Here is a 21520-nt window from a genome sequence, read left to right on the forward strand (position 1 = left end):
ACGTCAGAAGCACTGCATCCCACAAACTGCACACGGAGGTCAGGGGACCCAGAGGCACAGCCAGATCCCGGCTCCCCTGCTGCTGGACTTGCACGTCTCCTTACACATCTCTATCGTCGGTCATACCACAAGGGGGCATCCAGGACCCATGCTTGGAGAATACAGGTGTGAAAATTTATTTTATGGCTTCATCAGATTCCTCCAGGAGTATGGTTCAGCTTCTCCCATTGCTCCCTGACATAAATCCCCACCAGTGACACCATTCCAACTCCTACAACCAAGCAATGTCCTGGCCTGGGGTACGTGGGAGACCCTGGCAGCAAACCTTACCCTAGCCAACAGCATCCTGGGTTGCCTTTGGATGAAAGCTGCCAGCAGGTTAAGGTCTTTCCTCTCTAAATCCAGACTGCCATGTCCAGTTCTGGGCTCCTCAGTATAAAAGAGACAGGGACACACTGGAGAGAGTCCAGCAAAGGATCACTAAGACGACAAAAGGACTGGAGCACCTCTCATACGAGGAAAGGCCGAGAGCTAGGCTCCTCAACCTGGAGAAGGCTCAGGGGGGATCTTGATGTGTGTAAGTACCTGATGAGAGGGAATGAACAAAAGGGACTCAGACTCATTCCAGTAGTGCCCAGTGACAAGAAGACACAGTGGGCACAAACTGAAACCTGAGAGTCCACCTGAAGACAAGAAAGCACCTTGTTCTGTGAGGGCAGCCAAATTCAGGAACAGGTTGCCCAGAGAAGCTGAGTCATCTCCAGCTGTGGACATACCAAAAACCCAAATAGACACAGTCCTGGTCTGCCTGTTCCAGGTGACCCTGCTTGAGCAGGACTGATGATCCACAGGTCCCTTCCAACCTAAATGATTCTGCAAGGGAAAAACCAAATATCAACAGAAAAAAACCTGAGAGTCCACAGTGCAGCAGGGAGGCTGGCACCCAAATGTGCCCTCAGACTGGTACATCACTACATATAACCTTCACCTCTGTGTGACCACCCCTGTGGCAGCAAACTCTCCTACAACATTAAAACAAATTAATCTGTGCTGATGGCAATGAAGGTGTGAAATAAGGTACTGCTGCAAGCACTGTGCTTTTCAGGACATGAGCAAATGCCCTCCATACTCACTTTGTGAGAGGTGTGATAAATTGCTCAGGATTACACAGAGTGACAAAATGGTCAGTGTGGGAAGGAAATAAACAGCTCAAGGAGAAATAGACAGGTTTATTTAAGGAATTGAAGTGAGGTCTGGAAGTATAAAGCCAGCTTGCCTGAGGAGTTGTGTTTCTGAGAAAGTGCAATTCAATCTTTCCCGGCATAACACACTCAGAGAAAAGAGCTGCTGGGGCCAGCAGGTTTGTGTCAACTGAGAGGAGCCCCTCCTTGCTCTCCATCCAACTCAGCAGGGCTCTGACCAGTTCCACACCAGGTGCCTGTCCTTCCCCGATAAAGGGGACTTCCAAGAACAGCAGAGTGCCAGCACAAGAATAGTGGCAGAGGCTGCTATCCTGGCTCTCTGCAGGAGTTCATACACCACCTCTTTTCCTGGGGTGAGCCGGAACAAACCAACAAAAAAAAGAAAAAAAAAAAAAAAGAGCTTTAAGGTACAGCTGGTCCTTTCCCCTAACACACTCTTTGGTGCAGGGACAACACAGTCCAGGAGGCTTTACTCCAGCCACAGCTGCAACTGGTGGTGCCCAAGTCAGCTTGAGTGTTACAGGGACTGGTCAGCACTGTCTGGCAGAGACACCCATGAGTGTGACTGACCTGTTCCTCTTGCGAGGATAAGCCCAGGCACCACCCAGAGAAAACGTAACCTTGCTGTGCCCAGCAACTTCCCTCCATAAACAAAAGTGACGCCTGGCTTACAGCCAAGTCAAACAGAATCAGATTCCAAAAAGAATCAACCCTGGTGGATCAGTACCATGGTTTCGCTGGCTATATTGGAGCAGCTGCCTTCAACCAGCCTGAATGCCACTGTCCCACAAGCCATGGGCACCCACTGTCACTGACGAACGTTGATCATGCAATGAGTAGTAACAGAGTTGCTCTTTTGGCACCAGACTGGGATTTGCAGTTTCCTCTTTCACTGGCAAGGCAACGGCCAAGCAGGCTGCTTCACAGGTGCTCAGTTCTTCCATCGTATTTGCTAAAAGAGAGAACAAGACATGACCAACATCACTGCTGAACACAGATACCTCAGGGGCCGAGTCAGTGAGTCGTAATCCCTGACAACTGTGGCCAAGGGTGCTATTTCTACCAGTTTCACCCTTCATTCCTACACTGAATGCAATGCCAAACATAAGAATAGCTTCCCAGCAGGGATAAAAAGTATGTAGGACAGCCATGCCCTTACACCTGATCTACAGCTATTTCTGATGAGAGTCTCTTGAAGAAAAAGCAGGCGTTTCTTACCATGTTGTTGAGAATGCTGTTTATCTTCTCTTCTTCTGCAGAGCCTCGTTCCACCTTGCATTTATATGCTGTCAGCTGGATGCGATCCTTTAGATCCCTGTATGTCTATATAAACAGCAAAAACAGTACCCAGCTGAGTGAAGACGACAATTCCACAGTTAGATGGTGCCCTGCAGATGAGCAGGGCAGCTCCTCAGTCCCCCCTCAAGTTCCCACCACAGCACAATTCCATAGCACAAATACTAAGAGCTGCTCTCTGGCCTCATTCAGCTTCCACTGGGAACCAAATCACTGCTCCCAGAAATACAGGGATAAAGAAACCCCACCAGGCACATGATGGCAGTGGCAGATGTCAGAGCACAGGAAAGTAAGGGAGAAAAAGCAGGCGTTTGTCCCATTTCTTCACAAACACAGCAGGGATCTACCTCAATGACAACATCATGGCACTTGTATTTGGTGGCAAGGTTCAACCGTGTCTCCACATCCTCAACCAGGCGTACATATTCTTGCAGCACCTGCAAGGGAAAAGTGTCTCAGCTCTCTTTGGCAGGTACCTCCTGCCTCATTCTCTCACCCCAGTCACAAAACTTTTCAAGGCCACTGGTCACACAGACAGGACCCCTTCCCTCCTAAGGCAACAAGCGACCAGGACAAGACTGCTCAGGACCCCAGAGCAGAAAAGCTTTGCTCACAAAGCTCAGAGTCCTAGGCTACCGTGTTTCTATAGATCAAGTGAGGCACTCACAGCCACATTAAGCATAAGAAAGCATAAAAAAAGTTAATGTAGCAAACAAAGGTGGCAATGCACTGTGAGGAGAGAGCTCCCAGACAACTTGGAGGCCCACCGCCCATCTCGCAGTCAGACCTAGGACCCAGCCCTCATTATCACCCAGCGCTTCCTGCTGATGCACGGGTTGCTGAGTGCTGCACCCACCCAGCAGAGCCAGCGGCTTGGCAAGCTGTTCCCCCAATCCCAGCTAAGAAGCAGTTCACTTGGGGAATCATGCATACCCCAAATCCCAACGAAGAGCAGAGGAGGACATAAGCAGCGGTTCCTTGCTCACCTGCACAGGAGCATTGTTCCTCTGCAAGATCTCCACCACCCGGTGGAAGCCGATAGGCGCCTTCTTCTTGGTGTAGCCCAGCCAGTTCTGAAATGAGAGCCAAACCCTACGCTAATACTAAAGGGAAATCCCTCCAGCCACAAGAAAATATTTTTCCCCAGAGCCAGCAACCTACACCACCAGCCACCACATGCACCACTGGCAGAGCCCTTCACAAAGTGATTGGGCACAGGTTGGCTGCAAACCCTCTGGTAACAGAGCAGGAGGGCAGACCCCTTCTCTAACCTTGTTGCCGCAGCCAAGCCAGGCCCAGCACAGGTTTTAGGCAGGAACTTATTTAGGAGGAACATATTGCTACACCCTGCAGCGGAGGTGCTGGGCCCTGCTGAAATAAAACAGGTCTGTCCAGTAACTCCAGAACAAGCCATCTGTCAGTAGTAGATATCAGTACTTGGAACCGAGACCCCAGCAAGGCTTTCCATAGCTCACCTTGGTGGTGAAGAGGGCATCCACATCATCCCAGGCTCGTAGCTTGGCACGGGCAGCCAGGGCAGTCAGCACATACTGCTTATCAGGAATCTGCAAGGCAGAAAGCTGCAGTCAGAGCACTAGCACAGCTCAGAAGGCCTGTGTGGGTTGGACAGGAACGGCATCTGCCCCCAGCCCTGCCAGAACTCACACCAACAACCAGACAAGGAGGTGAGATGCTGCCTGAGGCCAGGCCAGCACTGCAGAGAGCAGGAGGCAGGGATTTGCAAGTGCTGCTGCAGCCAGGGTGCACCCAGTGAGAGCCTCCACATGGCTCCCATTCTTCTGAGCATCCAGAACAGCCCTGCTCAAGGTGGATGCCATCCCCCCTCCCTATTTCAGTGCTGAGCCCCTGAAACTCCTACCCAGCCCCCTCGCTAAATAGAATTTGGCTGCCCCCATTTTCAGCTAGTGCTGCCACAACAGCGGGACACTCACATACCTTAAATGTTTTCTTCAGGTTGGTGGGGCTGCTGAACGTTCCCTAGAGAGAGCAGACAAGTCAGCCCAAACTCTGCAGGACAGGCCACAGGAGAGGTTCAGACACCTGTTGTAAGGCATTTGCCTCACACAGGGTGAATCTCCCAGAGTTTTTACTGCTTTTTGCTCATGTCAGTGCCACAGGAGGAAACAGCTGGCAGAAGAGAGCACCTATCCCACCCCATTAGCTCTCTGGTTTGGTTTCCCCTGCATCCTCAACCGGTGCACCTCCAGCACTTCCAAGACCAGCATCACACACCTCAGCCTCTTGGGATTAAGGGCCTATTCTGGCTCCTTGGAGCCAGGAGTAAGAGACCACGGTTTCCAGAAGGCCTAGGTTTAATGTCCCACCTTAGAGCACAAAGTAAAACTCCAAACTGGTCCCAGATGGACAGGGGGAGCTGGATTCCTCTGGGTCTCTCTGAGGGATGAAATATGACTTCTGACCTCCCCTTCTTTCCTTAATGTGCCCCAGCTTAACCACCCCACATACTGAGGGCTACAGGAATGACATGTAACCCTTCTGTTCTCCCACATCATCCTCACCTCAGCCTCTGTATAGTGGTAGAAACAGGAATAGAAGAGGGTGGTCACTAGTGGCATGTTGAGAATTGAAGCCTTGCGAGGATACTTCCGAAATATCTCTGACTGCCCAGCCGTCTCCAAGTGCCGATCATTGGCCTGCGGAAACAGGAAGACAGAGAGGGTGAATGTGACCCAGGGCACTGTTTGATCTAGCTGCAGGGTACAGACCTGAGGAGAGTGTTGTAATAGCAATGCACAAGCACAGCCTCAACAATGCCACGAAGTCTCAGATCTGCTATTTCACACATGTGCCTGGCACAGCAGCTTGGATAGCAGTTAAACTACACTAGCCAGGGCAGGCTGTTTAGATCCAAAGTGGTACAAGTTAAGGACTGACAGAGGTCTCGCAGATAGTCCCAGTCATCTCCTGACCAGCAGGGAAGATTTCATACCTCAATGATGATCTGTCGCTCCAACAGGGTATAATGGTCTTGGATGTGGGTGGTATCCTCAGCTGAAAATGGCAGCCTGGACAGATATGGAGGGAGAAGACAGTGTCAGCAGCTCTTAACACAGTACACTTAGAAGGATGCTCTTTTCTACCAAACATACCCCGCAGACAGATGTGGGGAACACCTCCCATTCTCCCCAGCCTGAGCAGGTACTCAGGCAGCTCCTGCCCTGCTGCCCTCTCCAACTAGCTCTCTCCTAGACAGACTCCAGAGAAGGAAAAATTATGTGGCACCTCTCAAAAAACAACCTGAAGCAGATGCTACCAACTTCCCCAAGTGCTCAGGCACCCAAGCTGTCATCCTTCACAACCTGAAGGGTCAATGATCAGAAGGTCCCTGAAGCATCTTTGCTCCCAAGTAAGCAGCAAAAGCTGCTTGACTAGTGATCACCACAAATTCTTCCTCTCTGGTCTACACTGTGTACACAACACCCCACTCCTATTGAGCAAAACCAACATCAGCTCTCAAACTGGCACTGGGACAGAGCTCTAAGTTTTCTTTACTATCACCTTCTGTGAAGCACCCACATCCCTCCCACCCTCTTGCATTTTTTCTTACCCAATGCAGCCTTTCAGGAATTCCCTCCTTTTTTCTACATCCTGGATGTTCAAATGCATCCGGTACTGGGACAGCTGGAGGGAGAGGGAAAAGCAGCACAGTCTGTTCTCACAGGTTTGGGAGATACAGGACTCCAGAGGGCAAAACGGAGATGCAAAACAACTCGCCGGCTACTAGACACCCTGCAGCCAGCCTCCCCCTTCCTACTATACTCCCTCGTTGCTGAGGAAAGGGAGCTTCTGCTCCTGGGAATACTCACAGCAACTTCCTCGGTCCGGTCTAGGAACCTGCAAAAGGGAATGAGCAAGCATTAACTTGGAGGCACGCTCCTAGCGGCGTGCTCAACCCCCACCACAAGGCTGGGCAAAAGCCTCACCTGAGCAGATCCAGAAGCAACTTCTGCTCACCCGTCTCTTTGAGGAAATGGATCAGATGACACAAGGCTACCTGCCGCACCTCCAGCTCCCGAAACAAGATCTCTACAGGAGAAAAAGATATGTACAGGTGGGTAGAGTAAGTTAGCACTACCAAGCCAGAGAGGTGGACATAGTACTCCATGTACCAAGCATGGTGCATGGGGTTGCAAGCCACTGGCAGGATTCAACAACCTAATCCCATCTCAGAGCATAGTCTTGGAGGCTACAGCACAAGAGAAGAGCCCATTCACTAGGCCACCAGCTGAATTCACAGCAGTGTGCCACCCCTACAGATTCATTTTTATTCACCCCATTACCACTACCACCTACCACTGCTTAAAGCTCCTCTCTGGGGCCTTCATGAGCATCACCATCCCCCCTCCCACGTTATACTCGCTGCAAAAATATTTCATGCTCAGTAAAGCAGCAATACCCCAGATGCTCTCTTTGTGACTTGCACCCAGTGAAAAAACTAGCCCCTCAGCCCTTAACTGAAACACACTATAGAAACCCTGGCCCCAGTCACACTTACCTCTCCTTAATGTCCGTTTCAGGAATATCAGGACCTGTGAGCACAGAGAGGCAGCTCTCAGCTGACCAGATCAGTCTTTACCAGAATTAAGACAGACAGCCAGCAACTTGGTCAAGGCCTGGGGAAACTTTTGCAAAGGGCCTCTGAAGACATAGCTCTTACAGCACTGAACTGAATTCTACTACCCACTAGACACAGGATAAGCAGTGAGTCAAGGCCACAGCTGCCTGGATGCCTGCCTAACCTCCTATTCTGGAGCTTAGATAAGCGAGCCCAAGATTTACAAAGAAAAACCTTTCTATGAGAGATCCGAGGCCTTAAAAAGTCCTAGATGAGGGAGGCTCTGACACAGTCCCATATGCTGCCTGATGCTTTGGAAGCCAGATAAACTGGAAAGGCCCCTCAAATCTTCTGTGCTGCAATGAGCAGATTAAACCTTGGCCTTCAAGAAGGTGCTGCAAAGATCTGTAAGGCTGAAGGACCAGGTTCCTTGTTCCTCAGCGTAACATGAATTCTGCAGAGCAGCAGAAAAGCCAGCAGGAATATGGAACTTCTCAGTCTTATGCTTTGACACTTTTTCAGTAACTTCTTCATTTTAAGTAAAGAACAACCCCCCACTTTGCAATATTAGATGGCCAACTGACTGCATTCACACAAGCACACTCCGTGGGGTCACCCAGGAAGTCCCAGCCCTATATGGCCCCAGCAGGACTCACAGCTGTAATGACATTCCCATCATGCACTGCCACAGCTTCATCCAAGAGCACCAGCTTGTCTTGCAGGGAGCGAAATCTCTCTAGAGAGCAGGCCTGGAGATAGAAGAGGTATAAGTAGGCATATGGGACATCAGACAATCCCCAGACTGAATCAGCCCCTAAAGCACTACCTATTCTTCCCCCATGATCCCTTCAGCAACATGTGTAACTGCCCTCCTAATGAGCAGAGCGCGTCTCATCTAGCTGAAACCACGTGCTGCATGATGCCTAGGAATCTGTCCACAGTGGTTGCACAAGTGGACACTAATTACTGCCCAGGCTAGGACAGCAAATGTTGTACATTCAGCACAAACACCCTTCTAACAAGGAAAAACTTCCCTGCACACCACAAGCCACCAGCCCTGACAGGAGGAGGGAACTCTGCAGTGCCCTTTCCACAGAGACCAGAAAAGTACTCTTCCTCCCTTCTTCTTACCCCATAACTGTGGCCTCTCTCAGCCTTTAGTTCACTTCAGCCTTTGAGGAGACACATATGGAGTAAAACCACAATCTCCCTGTGTGCCCAACTGTAAACTGAGGCAGCTGAGGCTAAGATTCCAGCTCCGGTATAACCAAGATTGCTTCTGTCTTCCTCTCTCTATTTCCATCAGCTAAGAAGGGAAGTAAAGCCCCACCACCTCAGATTTCTTCCATTAACCCAGCCCCAGGGAGCAGAAAGGGTAGAGAGGGACACAGCAGTACAGATACCTCCTGTCTGAGGGAACAATACAAGTAAACAACACAACAAAATCCTGAAGGTCTCCTGCTGCTCCTGAGCTAGTGCGATCCCAACACTGCCACCTGGCAAAGCAGAGCACCATCCCTGCTAGTTGCTGCAAGCACGGATCTCCCCCTTCCAGAACAGCCAGGAGCATAGGGAAGTGCAAAGCAATTTAGGACCATCCACCCTCTGTCTCTTGCAAGCATGTGGGATTGGAAAGTCCTTACCTTGCCCCTCTGCATTCGTCTGACTGTATCTTTGGGGCTCCAATCACCGCTGTAATCCTGCCACAAGAAAAATAAAGAGCTCTTGAGCCAGCAGTCCCCAAGCTGCTTTCCACTTGTGCTGTATCAGAATGATGGCCCATGTGTAGCTTCTCAGACTTATCATTCAGCTGCTCCAGGGGGGTTGTTAGTAGGATGTGTACCTACAGTGTTCAGGTGCAGATGCTGGGCCCTCAGACTCTGCATGCTGGTTGGGAGGGAAGCGAGAGGCTCAGATGTTAACAAAGAGTCTTTCTATTGCCTCAGTAAGGTCTGTCATCATATCCTTTGCAAGAAGTGTACTTCACAGGTTGTCACCCTTGCAAATTGAAGCTCCAGTGCTTTCAGAAGGACAAACAAAATACATGCAAAACTGACAAACCCAAAACTGAGGACAAAGGAGTCAGTCTCTTTTTAGAATTCAGACAGACTTCTGCTGGTGAGCCTTCCACAGCAGCATGGAGAACACAGGGACAACAGCCTCAGACAAGTGCCTGGAGAGTCACACAGGCCTAGTACAATGTGACAAGAGCACTGGAGCCTGTAGCGAGACCATCTTAAGCTAATATGCTGCTGCTGCAGTGACCAAAATTCTTCCCCTGCAGACACCACTATCTGGAAGCACTGGATAAGCAGTGGTGGTGGCCTGAGCTGCTCCTGAAATCAGACTCCAAGAAGGCATTTAAGTCTTCATGAGGCACTCAAGACAGCAACTGTAAATCATCCTTCTGCCTCAGAAGAGCCAGAGAAAGAGTAACCAGCTCTGAGGACACTGAATTTTAAGTTTATTGAACATTTACTGAAACTCCAAATGTAAAGAAAAAACAAGGCTGATCCAGTCCTATTAGTGGACCATTGCACAGGAGTCTCTCCAGTCAATGTACAGCTGAGTGTCAAATGTCCCAAGCACCAGGGCTCCCTCCAGCACCTCTGAGCAGAAGCAGCTCCTCAGCCTGTCACTGTCAGGACACTGGTTCAAAGCTGCCACTAACTTTCCCTTCTTTGTTCCGCCCCACTTACGATATTCCTGCCTGCTTTTAATGGCCTGTACAACCCTTTTCCTTCCTGCTTCACTGCCTCTGCAGGCACAGAACAGAACACAACAGGGCACACTTATATCTCCTGCTGTGCTTTCAGGAAGCGCTGCCTGTTAGGTTATGTGATTAATGACTAATGAACATAAACACACCAACCTGGTGAGGATCAGATGGCCAAGGACAGGTGGAGAAAACCCAGTAACCTGATCAGTGCAGTCTGAGCACACTGACTTGGCCACTCCTTGCCACCATCAAATGAGACAGATTAGGTCATTGAGTGAAACTCTCCAAGGTGAGCAAACCAAACAAACTTTCCCCAAATGCCACACGACTCCGAAAAGGCACAGATTTGGTATGAGATGCAGGGGAAAGAGAATCCTAGGATATTTTAAGAAGGTTGTGTAAGTGTGCGAGGCTTGATACGGAAGATTATGGGAAAGACAAAAAACAGGGAGAGGGAAGGATCAAAATGAATGGGGCAGAAACAAGCAAGGGAAGAGGGGCCTTAGGGTACCAGCAAGTTTAAACAAATGGCTAGTCAGTGTGTCTATATGACTGAGCCCTGCAATGGATAACTGCAGTCTGTCTTATATTTAACCACCTTCTCTGTGGGTGGGCTCTCTATTCCAAGTGTATGTGTTCATATGAATGCTAGTGAACTTCACACTCAACCAGCCAGTGAATAGAATAAGTAGTCTGACTACCAGGAACCAGAATTGGACCATGAACCCTAGAGGCTCAAGGGTCCAGGTGCCAGCACTGGAGGAGACTGGGGTCTGGGATTCAGCTGCAAAACAAACTGGAAGTCTAAGACCAGTTACTGGAGAGACCCATAGAGCGTGTGTATGTTTCACTAGTGGAATTCAATCCTGGACAGAAAGGAGGCTCAGAATTAGGCCTGAGTTTCGTGTGTTTATGTGTCTGTTGATACATGCATTGGTTTCTGCCTGTGTTAATTAATGCAGACAGCTATGTTAGTATTGGGCATGTCTGTATCTGTTGGGAATATGTGCTCAGTCCTGTCACTGGCTGGAGCCAGGGACATGGAACCACAACCTCACACCTAGTAGGATGCATCCACCCAGTCACAAAATCCACTAGATTCTGCAACACCTAACATTGCCTCTCTGGGAGAAGAGCATTACTGCCAACTGCAACTCCACCTCTCTGCAGCTCCAGTGATTCATGAAGAAGAAATTTAGAAGCCTTTAGATTTAAAAAATTTAAAAAGCACAAGTAATGCCAATTCATCTGTCCCAGTGTGAAAGCAGCTTACAGGAAAAGCACTATTCAGAAATCCTTTTCACAAAGGCATGCATTAGAAGAAGTAACTAACACCCCCAGCAAAGCTCCCTACTTCTGAGCAAAAGCAGAGACACCTAAATTACTGTGAGGCTGCGTTTTGCAGCTCCCTGTCCTATTCCCTGCACTGCCCTCTGCTGTCTGAAACAGCGATTAATCACTTCCCATGAAAGCAATGGAGTAGGAAGTTCTCCCAGCGGCACTCTGACCTCAGCACACTACAGACACAGGTTGCTCACCTTGTACTCAGCTTTCGGTCTGCGCAGCTCTGGGGCGTAGTTTTTAACTCCCGTGTCAGAGAGGGCTGAGAGGGAAAGGCAAAGCTGAGTAGCACATCAAAATCCCGACTCACACCCATTTCCAAAACTGCCCTTTTCTTGGTTTTTGTGGTAGAAGACCCAAACTCAAGCACCAAATGACAACACAAAGTTGCTCTAAACCCAACAGTTGTCAGTTGTACATAAGCAGATTACCCCAAACCATCATGCTAACTCTTCCACATCTTCGCTGAATGACTTTCAGACAACCCATGATTCAGTTTCCCTTTCCGCAACATTAGGAAGATGACACTTTGCTTTTTTTGGAAATGCTTTTGTTCACATAAAACTGCTCCCCTCCCAAAACAAAGCAGGGATTCAAAACTTACCATCTGAAAGGGACTGGCAGCTTGGAAGCTTGTTTCGTCCTGAAATCAAAGCAAACACTCATGAGAGACTCTGTCTTCACCAGCAAGACTTCTTGCAGAGGGAACACAAGCCTAGACTGCAAGCCAGTGCGCTGCTGCTATGCCACTGAAGAGCAAGCCACTCTACACAGTGATTCGCGCTACACCAGCATAGCTGGGGCTCACCTGCTTGCAGCCTAAGGCTTTGAAGTTGTCTGTGGCATCACAAACCATATCATACCCTGGCTCTATATGCCCTCTTGTTGCTGAGGCCAGGAGAGGTTAGAGAGCCAGAATTCACTCATCTACCTGCAGAGCAGAGGCTCAAGCACACAGCGCTGCTTAGGCCATGGCAACATGGACAGCTTCATTCACTAGGGCTGGAATTTGGATGCCTTTCATTATCATGCTATTATCAGAGTTGAGAGTAAAAAACCACCCCAGAGAAAGAGAGACTAAGTAAAGGCTGGTTTGTTGCCGGCTGTGAGACAACAGACCTGCACTCTTACAAGCTGTGTAAGCCTCTCCACGTACTGCTATACAGCTCCCCCCATAACCAGCCAACTGCCACTGGTGCTACCATGTGTTTGGTAAACCAATTACAACATCAGCAGCCAGCTGACGGCCAATTAAAGGATAATCAACCTGTCTTCTCTACAGTACTGAAGATCAAATGAGGACCACATGGGTCAAGCCAGTCCTTGTGTAGTCTGCTCTTTTCCACCGTGCAAATGGATTGCTATACAGTGCTATGCTCTACCTTGCTGTTCTGTGAAACCTGGCTTTTAAAAAGCCATAATCTCCAAAGCCCCCTCACGTACCACAAGAGCATGTGATCTTCTGCACAAGAGAGTCTCTGATTTCTGACCAGTAAGAGATACACTCCCACACTGAGAAGAAATCAGAGCTTCCCTGTTTTGTCATACAATTAAGAGAAAATTATTTACATAAGATGACACAATTGCCCCTTGATGCTTTTGAGACTCAAAAACAAGACTCAAAAACAACTCATATTGTATATGAGGAACCTCACCTTTGAATAGGCTGCTTAGGGAGTAGGAAGAAACTTGTTTGGGAAAAACAGCATAGGAGGAAGAGCCCTTCTGTAGGCTAGAGTCTCGGCCCTCCAGTGAGCTACTGCTGCTGGAGGCTGTCTCTTTGATTGACCAGGAGATACCTGTGTGCAGACAGAGGTCATTTATAGCAGAGAAAAACAGTCTGTAAAGAATGTTACCAAGTGTGTCCCAGTCAGTTCTGCAATAGTAAATCCTGATAACTTTGACCCTCAGCGCTAAGTAGATGCAGTGCACCACCCCAATCCTGTGTACTACTGCTTGTTAAACAGTTGTGCGTTGTCCTCCAGAAATGATCCATTTCAGCAATGTTGTACAGCTAGTTATGGCTTATACAAAAAAATGCACAGACCACCCAGCATTTATATGTTGTTGCATGGGGTAAAGCATAAACCTTGCTCTAAAGGTACAAAGCAAGACAGAATCCCTGGTTTACCTCAAATTACAGAAGCATAAGAGCATACCTTTGAACACTGGAAAACTAAGACAGTTTTCCTCCCCACACAGACAAAACAGCTATCAAGGTGCATATGCTGCTGGCAACAATGTGCGTGTCTCCCCCCTGCTCGTTTGAGAGAGTTTTCCCTTCTTTTCATGCAGCTACACAACACACACATTTTAGGATACGTTAATAGAGCAAGAAAGCTGATAGGCAGAGACCCTGGGTGGGAAAAGAAATGGCCTGAAGCAGAGGGAGGAGCTACAGCATAGGACAAGAACAACAGACTCTTTGAAGGTCCTCTGGATGATCCAAATGTAAGTTTTCACTGTTTGGCACTGGTTAGCAAGTACCACATATTCTGTGGCTCATTAACTCCAAAGAGCAGCAGACATCATTGTGTGTGGGTCATGAGCTCACTCCCATCATCACTAGATACACGCTTTCTTAATGCTTACAATTCCCTTTCAAACTTCAGGCATAACAGTCAGTCTTTAAACACACACTAAAAATTGGAGTATCTCCTTAAAATGCTGCGGGGACAAAGCACAGAGGACTTTAAATGGTGCCATTTCAGGCAGCAGTGTGAAGGAAATGATCACCTAGAATCCTGCAGGCCAGCTGAGTATGATGAATATCAAGCCATAACTTCCAAAATATATGCTCTAAGCTCAGCTATATTTTGGGAAAAACACAGTGAATTCCCTCCACTTGTCTGCACTCCTTTATGTAATTTGGGCTTCTGCTCACTCTCTTTTCAGTCGATCTACACAGGTAAATCAAGTGGCTCACAACATGACCTGAGGAGACTAGTATAAGATTAGATATGCAGGATTAGATAGCATGTAGTACTCCTGACCTCAACTAAATAATGTGACTTAAGCAATAATTTTAAACTCTTTCTGTCCCAAGGTTAACTTGCAGCACTTCTGCACTTACTTCCCACAGGTTCTCCGCTCCAGCTAACCCTCTCAAGGTCGTCATCATCATCATCAACGATATCCCGAAGGCTATTCACTGCCCGTTTGGATTCCTTTAGCTATGTACAAAAGAAAGAGCTTGTATAAAGACCACCAGTGTTGCAGAGTGCACTTTGTTTCCTATTACCTTCAAACAATCCCCCCAGAACTTGGAATACAGCTTCTTCAGGCTTCCACTGCCTTTTCTGGAGGAGACATTTGATGCCTGTAGGTGTTCAACAGGCACAGCAGCCCTTCTTCACCACTGTAATCCAAAGGCCGCTGACACCTACGCAGACGCCGACAGCTCAACTAGCAGGAGATGCAGTTCGGTGCACGGGCGAGGAAACTCGGTCCCAATAAGATTTCGGATTGGCAACCGTAGGGGGCAAGACTAGAGCCCTTGGTGGCCCCCATACCGGGCAGGAGGCGAGCACCCACCCCACCCACGAAACACCGACCCTCCGCGAAGCGCGGGGCCGAAGGGTCGGCTCAGGCGGCCACGGGGAGAGGGGGACCAGACCCTACCTGTGACAGCTCGTCATCCTCGTCGTCGAAGGTGAAGGCCCGGAACTTGGAGCTGTGCCAGTACTCCTCCTCGTCTGCCCTCGCCCTGCTCATCTGCAACGGCACCACGCGGCTGCCTGAGGCGAGCGGCCGCCTGAGGGGAATCACTGCCCATACCCCGCCGCCCCCCGGTCCCGCTCACCTCCTCTCCCGGACGCCACCGGCAGGGCACTGCAGGGCAGGGGAGGGAGGCGGGAGGAAGGGCGGCTGCGGCGCGGGGCACGCCGGGCCCGGTAGTCCCGGCGCCGCCGCCCGCCCCGGCGTTTCCCCGCTCGGCGCACTACGAGTACCGCCGTGCCCCGCGCCGCCGCCGCCGCGGCCGGACTACCCGTCCCGGCGGCCCCCGCGGCGGCGGCGCGGGGTGGGGGCCGGCGGCTGCGGGCTGGGCTGCTGGCGGCCGGGCTTGGGGCGGCGGCGCGGCTGCGGAAGCTGCTGGCCAGCAGGGACGGGGCGGGAGCGCTCGGGCGGAGGCGGAACCAAGGAGCCAGGCCGCGCGCGGGGCGGGGGAAGGGCGCCGGAAGGGACCGGGCCGGTGGCGGAAGCCGGGAGGTGGCGCGGCGGCCGGCGGTTCTAGCAGTTTCCACGGGCGAGCGGACGGACGGGCGGGCGGTGCGGAGGCGGCGGTCCTGATGGCCAAGTGGGGCGAGGGAGACCCGCGCTGGATCGTCGAGCAGCGGGCGGACGCCACCAACGTGAACAACTGGCACTGGTGAGTGGGGTGGCCCGCCCGGCCGGCGCCGAGACCCGCCGGGGCTGCCCCGGGCGGAGGGGGGGCTGCCCTCCGCGGCCGTTGGTGCTGGTGAGGGGCTCCGGGCGAGGGCTGCGTGTGCGCCTTGGGGTGAGTGGGAGGGACGGACAGACGGACGGACGGAACGGGGGAAGATGCTGCCAGTGCGTGCCGGCGGCCCGGCCTGTCCCATACTCTCACACCGCCCGGTTGCCTCGCAGGACGGAGCGGGATGCCTCCAACTGGTCCACAGAGCGACTGAAAAGTCTCCTGCTGCCTGTCAGGGTGGAGGGCGAGGAAGGGGCTTGTGAGGTGACAGAAGTGAGCAAACTGGATGGAGAGGCCTCCATTAACAACCGCAAAGGGAAACTTATCTTCTTCTACGAGTGGGCTATCAAGCTGGCGTGGACTGGTGAGTGATGTTTGCCCTTTCTTTTTCAAGGCTGGATTCAAGTATAGGATAAAGGATGAAGATGCTTGTGTCATATGGGAAATAATAATACAGGGAAGTGTCATGTTGAGGTACAATACAAGTTTGCTTTTACAACGTAATTGTGATTGCAGGCACCTCGAAGACAGGAGTGAAATACAAAGGTTACGTGGAGATTCCTAATCTCTCAGATGAAAACGATGTTGATGAAGTTGAGGCGAGTACAACTGAAGGCTAACGCTGTATGGCTGTTCTAACAGGAATCCTCGTAGCATCAGTATTTTCCTTCCACGTTATCTTTTTTTAGAACATTTGTGTAGAACCCTTTTAGTGGCGGAGGCTGCTTAAGTTACTAGAGTCACAGAAACATAAGCTGCTTTAGGTTGGAAGGGACCTTAAAGATCATCTAGCTCTAACTCTGCTGCCAAGGGCAGGGACACCTTCCACTAGACCAGGTTGCCTAAGCCCCATCCAACCTGGCCTCGAACACTTCCAGGGATGGGGCATCCACAGCTTCTTTGGGCAACCTGTTCCAGTGCCTCACCACCCTCAGAGTGAAGAATTTCTTCCTTATATCTAATCTAAATCTATTCTCTTTCAGTTTAAAACCGTTACCCCTCATCCTGTCACTACACTCCCTGATAAAGAATCCTTCCCCATCATATTGTATCTCTATCAAATTAATTCCTGTCTTCTAGATATAATGGCTCTATAACACATGAAGGTATTTAGGTACATGCATACATTACTGTAGGCTGAGAGAGATGAAGTGAAAGAAATAAAACTGCACTGCTACTTGTGAAAGTTTAGCTGAAGTCTAACTGATGTTGAATTGAGTCATGAAAGGACTGTGCAAGTGTATGGCTTTGTTAATCAGCACATGACCTTCTTGTTTAGATCCATGTCAGTCTTGCTAAAGATGAGCCTGACACTAACTTGAAGACCCTGATGAAGCAAGAGGGTGCAAAAAAAATTAGAGATGCAATGAAAACTTACATCAGCACTCTCAAAACAGGTATGTAACTGAGAGGGAGAAGTGTTATGGGGAAGCCATATGGGCTAATGCTAAAGAAAGGATGGGGTTAATGAGAGGAGTGAATATTAGTTCCTCACCCCATCTCAACAGGAAGGTGTCAGAGCAGCAGTAGCTCTTCTGTCTCTTTGAAAATGGTTAGGATTTGGCAAGAAGCACTTCTGTCTCTAGACACTGTAGCACAGCCCAGGAAGATTGGTTTTGGTGATAACCCAATAATAAACAGCATTTTTGGATTTATGTTTTAAAACTGAGAATGTCTTTCGCGCGCTGAAGCTCAGCTATAGAGAAAATAAAGCCAGTAAAATGCATTTTCTACCCCAGTGACACAGAGTACCAGTCACTGCATGTGGCACAGTCTGGCCTTCAGTTTCCTTACTCCCTTGGAAGGTGATCTCTCTAGTTCGTTGGTTTCTCTCTTTTGTGCCACACTAGTAAAGGCATCTAGTGTTACTTGGATTTGAGAACTGACAATTGGAAATTGCTCTGCAGGTTTTGTTGGTGTAATTGAATGAGCTGTCAGCATCTGGATCAAAATTAATTTTTTTAGAAGACAGATACGATTCCAGCAGGTGGACTTAAATCAGTGTGCTTTGACTGAGTTCAGCTTTGCTCTCTAGTATAGGCTGGTAATGCTATAGTTGATTTTTATATCCATTTACCAGTGTTACACTACACATGCTAGATATTGAAGTTTTGCTGAGTATAAACCACCACAGGTTGCTGTTTTTCCAGGATCAAATTTCTGTACCCTTGGGCTTTTCTGAGGTGTTCTAGTGTTCATGGTGGGAGGTGCAGTCACAAGGTGGAAGATGAGAATGTTTTTTGGGAAGAACTGTATGATCTAGTGGGCTGGAATAAATAAGAATAGGTGGGAGCAAAGTATTGCAGGATGCAAGATTACACACATATAATAAAATTTTGCTACATAATGGAATTTTGCCAGTTTGAACAGATGAAGAGGAAGGAGAAAGAGCAAACTGTTGTATAATTGGTAAAGGCAGAAGTGGTAGGGCTGGGGAAAAAGCAAACATGATGCTGAAAGAGGCTGAAGCTTCTGATGGAGGTATAAGAGTGCTAGTGCTGCTGGACAGGGCACTGGTGAGACCTCCCTTGGGTTTCTCTGTGTAGTGCTGGCATCTGGTGTCAAAAAAGATAAATTATAGATGGAGTTAGAAGTAGCATCATTCTGTACTACGATGATAGGAGAAATCGAGAGCCAGTCTGTAAAGAAATGGAAAAGCTTGGCTTAGTTTGTCTAGACCAGCAAGATAAAAGTATTTGAGATGTGATTGCCATTTATATTAGAGAGTGAGAGAGGTAAAAAGCTGTGTAAGTGTAAGGGTAATATTGATATGGGGCAACATGTGGAAGATTGTGATCGGTATGTTGAGGCTAGAAGAGGAGGTAAGTTCCTGTTAGTGTTGGCAGGTTCTGATGTGGCCTTCAGTGGAGAGTAGTGAGAACAAGAAGAATTAATTGCTTCTAAAAAATGGTCTGTTTCCTTTTTTTTTTTTTTTTAAAGAACTGTTTCAAGTTGGTGCTAGCAAGGGCAGGGGAGAAACCAGGAAGCCCTTTTTGATTGTGTATTTCAAAGAACAGTTGAAAGGTTTACTTGATTTTTTTTTTTATTAGTTTCATGGGTGCATTCCTGTCTTCCCAGAATTCACCCAGGGCATGATTTTGCCAACTGTGAACGGTGAGCTTATGGAAACAACACCTCAGGTGGCTCCTAAAGCAGAAGACCGCAAGGTTAGTAAATCTGTGCAAACATGCTTTTGGATCTCTGAAGAAAGGTACACAGTATTAGATTCTGGGGCTTAAAGGATCAACCTATGCTGTTTATAGCATATATATATTCAGGAGTTGGCAATCCGTTGTGTAGGCCTGACTGTTTACATTTGCAGAACATGATGTTTCTTAATTCAAGTGGAGCGATAAATCTGCTTTTTACACTCAAATACGATTGTACCTAATTACATCTTTACCAAAGGCCTTTGTTTTTTCTTTTGGATATGTGAACCACTTGTTGAGTTTTTTTGTGAAAAAAGTGTGTATGTGTTTGTTTTGCTTGTTGTTTTGTTAGATGTCTGCTAGCAGCAGTGCTGCCACATCACAGTCCAAATCCGTAGGAGTCAAGATCCCTACATGTAAGATCAGCTTGAAGGACACCTTCTTAACATCTCCTGAGGAGCTCTACCGGGTATTCACTACTCAGGAGGTAATAACAGGCTGCTTCTGAGAACTGTTCTTTGCACATAGGAGATTGTTCCTAAGAAGCTTTTTAAGGCATTCTGTAGGACACTCACAAGGCATGAGGATGGAATAAGAAAGCGGGTCTGCAGAACAGTTGCTTGAAGTGCTTGAAGCTTGCGCATGCATATTTTTACAGAGTTGACAAGGGAGGATTAATGCCAGCCAGAAGCCAGTTGCAGACTGCTGTCAGTACCTATCTGTAGGTGTAACCCTTACTGCATGTGGTCAGATCTCTTGGCGTTTACAGTTGTGTGCTTTTTGGTTTAGTTTTGTTTTTTCCTTTTAAGGTTAGGTGGTATCAAAGTGTACTTCGGGAACAGCTTCCCCTCTGCTGCACACTATTACATAGTTTAAGAAGAGTATAATTATTTAAACATGGTCTTAGTCTTTTGTTGCTCCTTTAAAAAAAAAAAAGGTAAAAAATATGACCTTTTCTTAGAACTAGGTTTCATTAAGGAATCAGCAGAGTAAATCAAAGTGTGGCTTACAGAACACTGCATCGAATATGTAAGCTAGGGGTTCTTTTCCCTTGGCAGGCAGAATGCTGCTGTAGTAGCTATAATCTTGCATTTTTGGCCAGGGCAGGGTTTTTGTCCTTTCTTGATGAAGACCTTACACTATTGACTTATCTCCTCTTCCAGAACTTTTGTAGCTGGGTGGGAGGCATTAGGCAACAAGTTTGCAAGCAGATAATGTCAAGTAATGCAGGTGTCCTCCTGAATTCTTTTCAGATGGTCCAAGCTTTCACCCACGCACAAGCTGCGTTGGAGGCTGATAAAGGAGGCAAGTTTCAGTTGCTGGATGGCAGTGTCACAGGAGAGTTTGTTGACCTAGTAAGTACTAACTAGGGCAGGTGTATCTTGCTCAGGGGCTGCCTTTTTATTTTTGAGGTATCAATTCTGTAACTGCCTCAGTTAGCTAACTGTGGAGTTTCTACCTGGTGCCCAATAGTTATCTGTAATCTCTGTAGCTGTTGAAGTATTCCTTGTAGTATGGATTAATGTATGGGTCTTCAGTCTGGGGAGAAAATCTGGCTTCCAGTCATGCATCTCCCCTGTCTTTGTGTGATTTTACTTATCTATTAGGGGCTGGGGGGTTGCTACAGACAGCAACTGACCCGTTTCCTCTTTATCCCTCCTGCTGCTAAAGTGTTGTGGACAGGGGTACTGTCTCAGTGTTTGGGGCTGTACTATGGCCTGCCTTCCTAGAAGAGGAGTGGAAAGAAAAGGACACTTAAAATCTCTTCCTCTCTGTGTGTGTGCACGCCTGTATGTTTCTCAAGGGGGCTCTAAGGCTTCAGATCAACATAATTCTAGTTTTCTATTAGCAGGATTTGCAAAAAGTTACTACTCAGTCTTTCTCTCTTTTCAAGGTCCCTGAGAAGCAACTTGTTATGAAATGGAGATTTAAATCTTGGCCAGCTGGTAAGTAGTCAAAAATGGACTATGGTATTACAGTCCTTGCCTGTGTTTGAAGAATTCCAGCCCCGTTTGCCACACTGCACTCTGGCTTATGATCGGGGAGCTGCACCAGCTGTATCCCAGCTTCATAGCCTGTACAATCAGGTCAGAATCATCAGCCACTGCTTAGACCAGTGGCCAGGGATAAGGAAGGATGAAGTAGCAGGTCGCTCAGCTGTGGCTGCAACTGCTTTGAACCCCATGAAGAGGGAGCCCTTTCCTCCCTCTGTTTCTGAGGAAGGCCTGCAGCTGTCATAAATAGATCCTCTGGGAAGGATCCTAAGGAGTCTTTTAAGTGGTGCCATGTGAGAGGAGGAGCAGAGCAGCTCCTTGGGGCGGCGTATACTATACTACACACTACTGACAGATTTGCTTTGGTTCCTGTAGGGCACTTTGCAACAATTACCTTGAACTTCACTGACAAAGGTGGGGAGACAGAGGTGTGCTTGGAAGGCAAGGGCATTCCCGCCAGTGAGGAGGAAAGAACAAAGCAAGGCTGGCAGCGCTACTACTTTGAGGGCATTAAACAGACATTTGGCTATGGCGCCCGCTTGTTTTAATACTGGTTGCTGGGAAGGCTCTGCCTGAAGACTCTGCCACGTGGACTGATAGATTTCTCGCCTGTCCTTTTCTAATCTTGGCCCTGCTGCTGAGTAAAGTGGGATGACAGGTGATGAGGAAGGCCATTGAGCAGCACCACTTTCAGTCCCTCACTGCTTTGTGCATGTCTTGTGCTGCAGGGGATTCTCTTACATGTACATACTTCTATTGCTAAATAAACCTAACTTAAAAAAAAAAA

At 48.6% G+C, this 21520-nt stretch overlaps 2 protein-coding genes across 2 annotated transcripts; one reads left to right on the forward strand and one right to left on the reverse strand.

Moving 5' to 3' along the window:
- Window positions 1–1209: 1209 nt before the first annotated feature.
- VIPAS39 (VPS33B interacting protein, apical-basolateral polarity regulator, spe-39 homolog) lies at window positions 1210–15149 on the reverse strand. Its single transcript, XM_064460482.1, has 20 exons — window positions 14958–15149; window positions 14777–14869; window positions 14229–14328; window positions 12811–12954; window positions 11760–11798; window positions 11353–11417; window positions 8739–8795; window positions 7752–7844; window positions 7036–7069; window positions 6464–6566; window positions 6347–6374; window positions 6088–6161; window positions 5470–5545; window positions 5039–5173; window positions 4455–4496; window positions 3974–4063; window positions 3485–3571; window positions 2846–2935; window positions 2421–2525; window positions 1210–2154 (listed from the first exon to the last, which is right to left on the reverse strand). The coding sequence occupies exons 2-20, from the start codon at window positions 14867–14869 to the stop codon at window positions 2134–2136; spliced, it is 1476 nt and encodes a 491-aa protein (XP_064316552.1). The 5' UTR covers window positions 14958–15149; the 3' UTR covers window positions 1210–2133.
- Window positions 15150–15325: 176 nt separating this feature from the next.
- AHSA1 (activator of HSP90 ATPase activity 1) lies at window positions 15326–21520 on the forward strand. Its single transcript, XM_064460483.1, has 9 exons — window positions 15326–15524; window positions 15764–15954; window positions 16107–16189; window positions 16870–16987; window positions 18669–18757; window positions 19092–19226; window positions 19993–20094; window positions 20634–20685; window positions 21109–21520. Exons 1-9 carry the CDS (start codon window positions 15445–15447, stop codon window positions 21279–21281), a joined length of 1023 nt encoding a protein of 340 aa, XP_064316553.1. The 5' UTR covers window positions 15326–15444; the 3' UTR covers window positions 21282–21520.

This window comes from Phalacrocorax carbo, chromosome 9 (genome assembly GCF_963921805.1).
Source record: "Phalacrocorax carbo chromosome 9, bPhaCar2.1, whole genome shotgun sequence".
Lineage (NCBI taxonomy): Eukaryota > Metazoa > Chordata > Aves > Suliformes > Phalacrocoracidae > Phalacrocorax > Phalacrocorax carbo.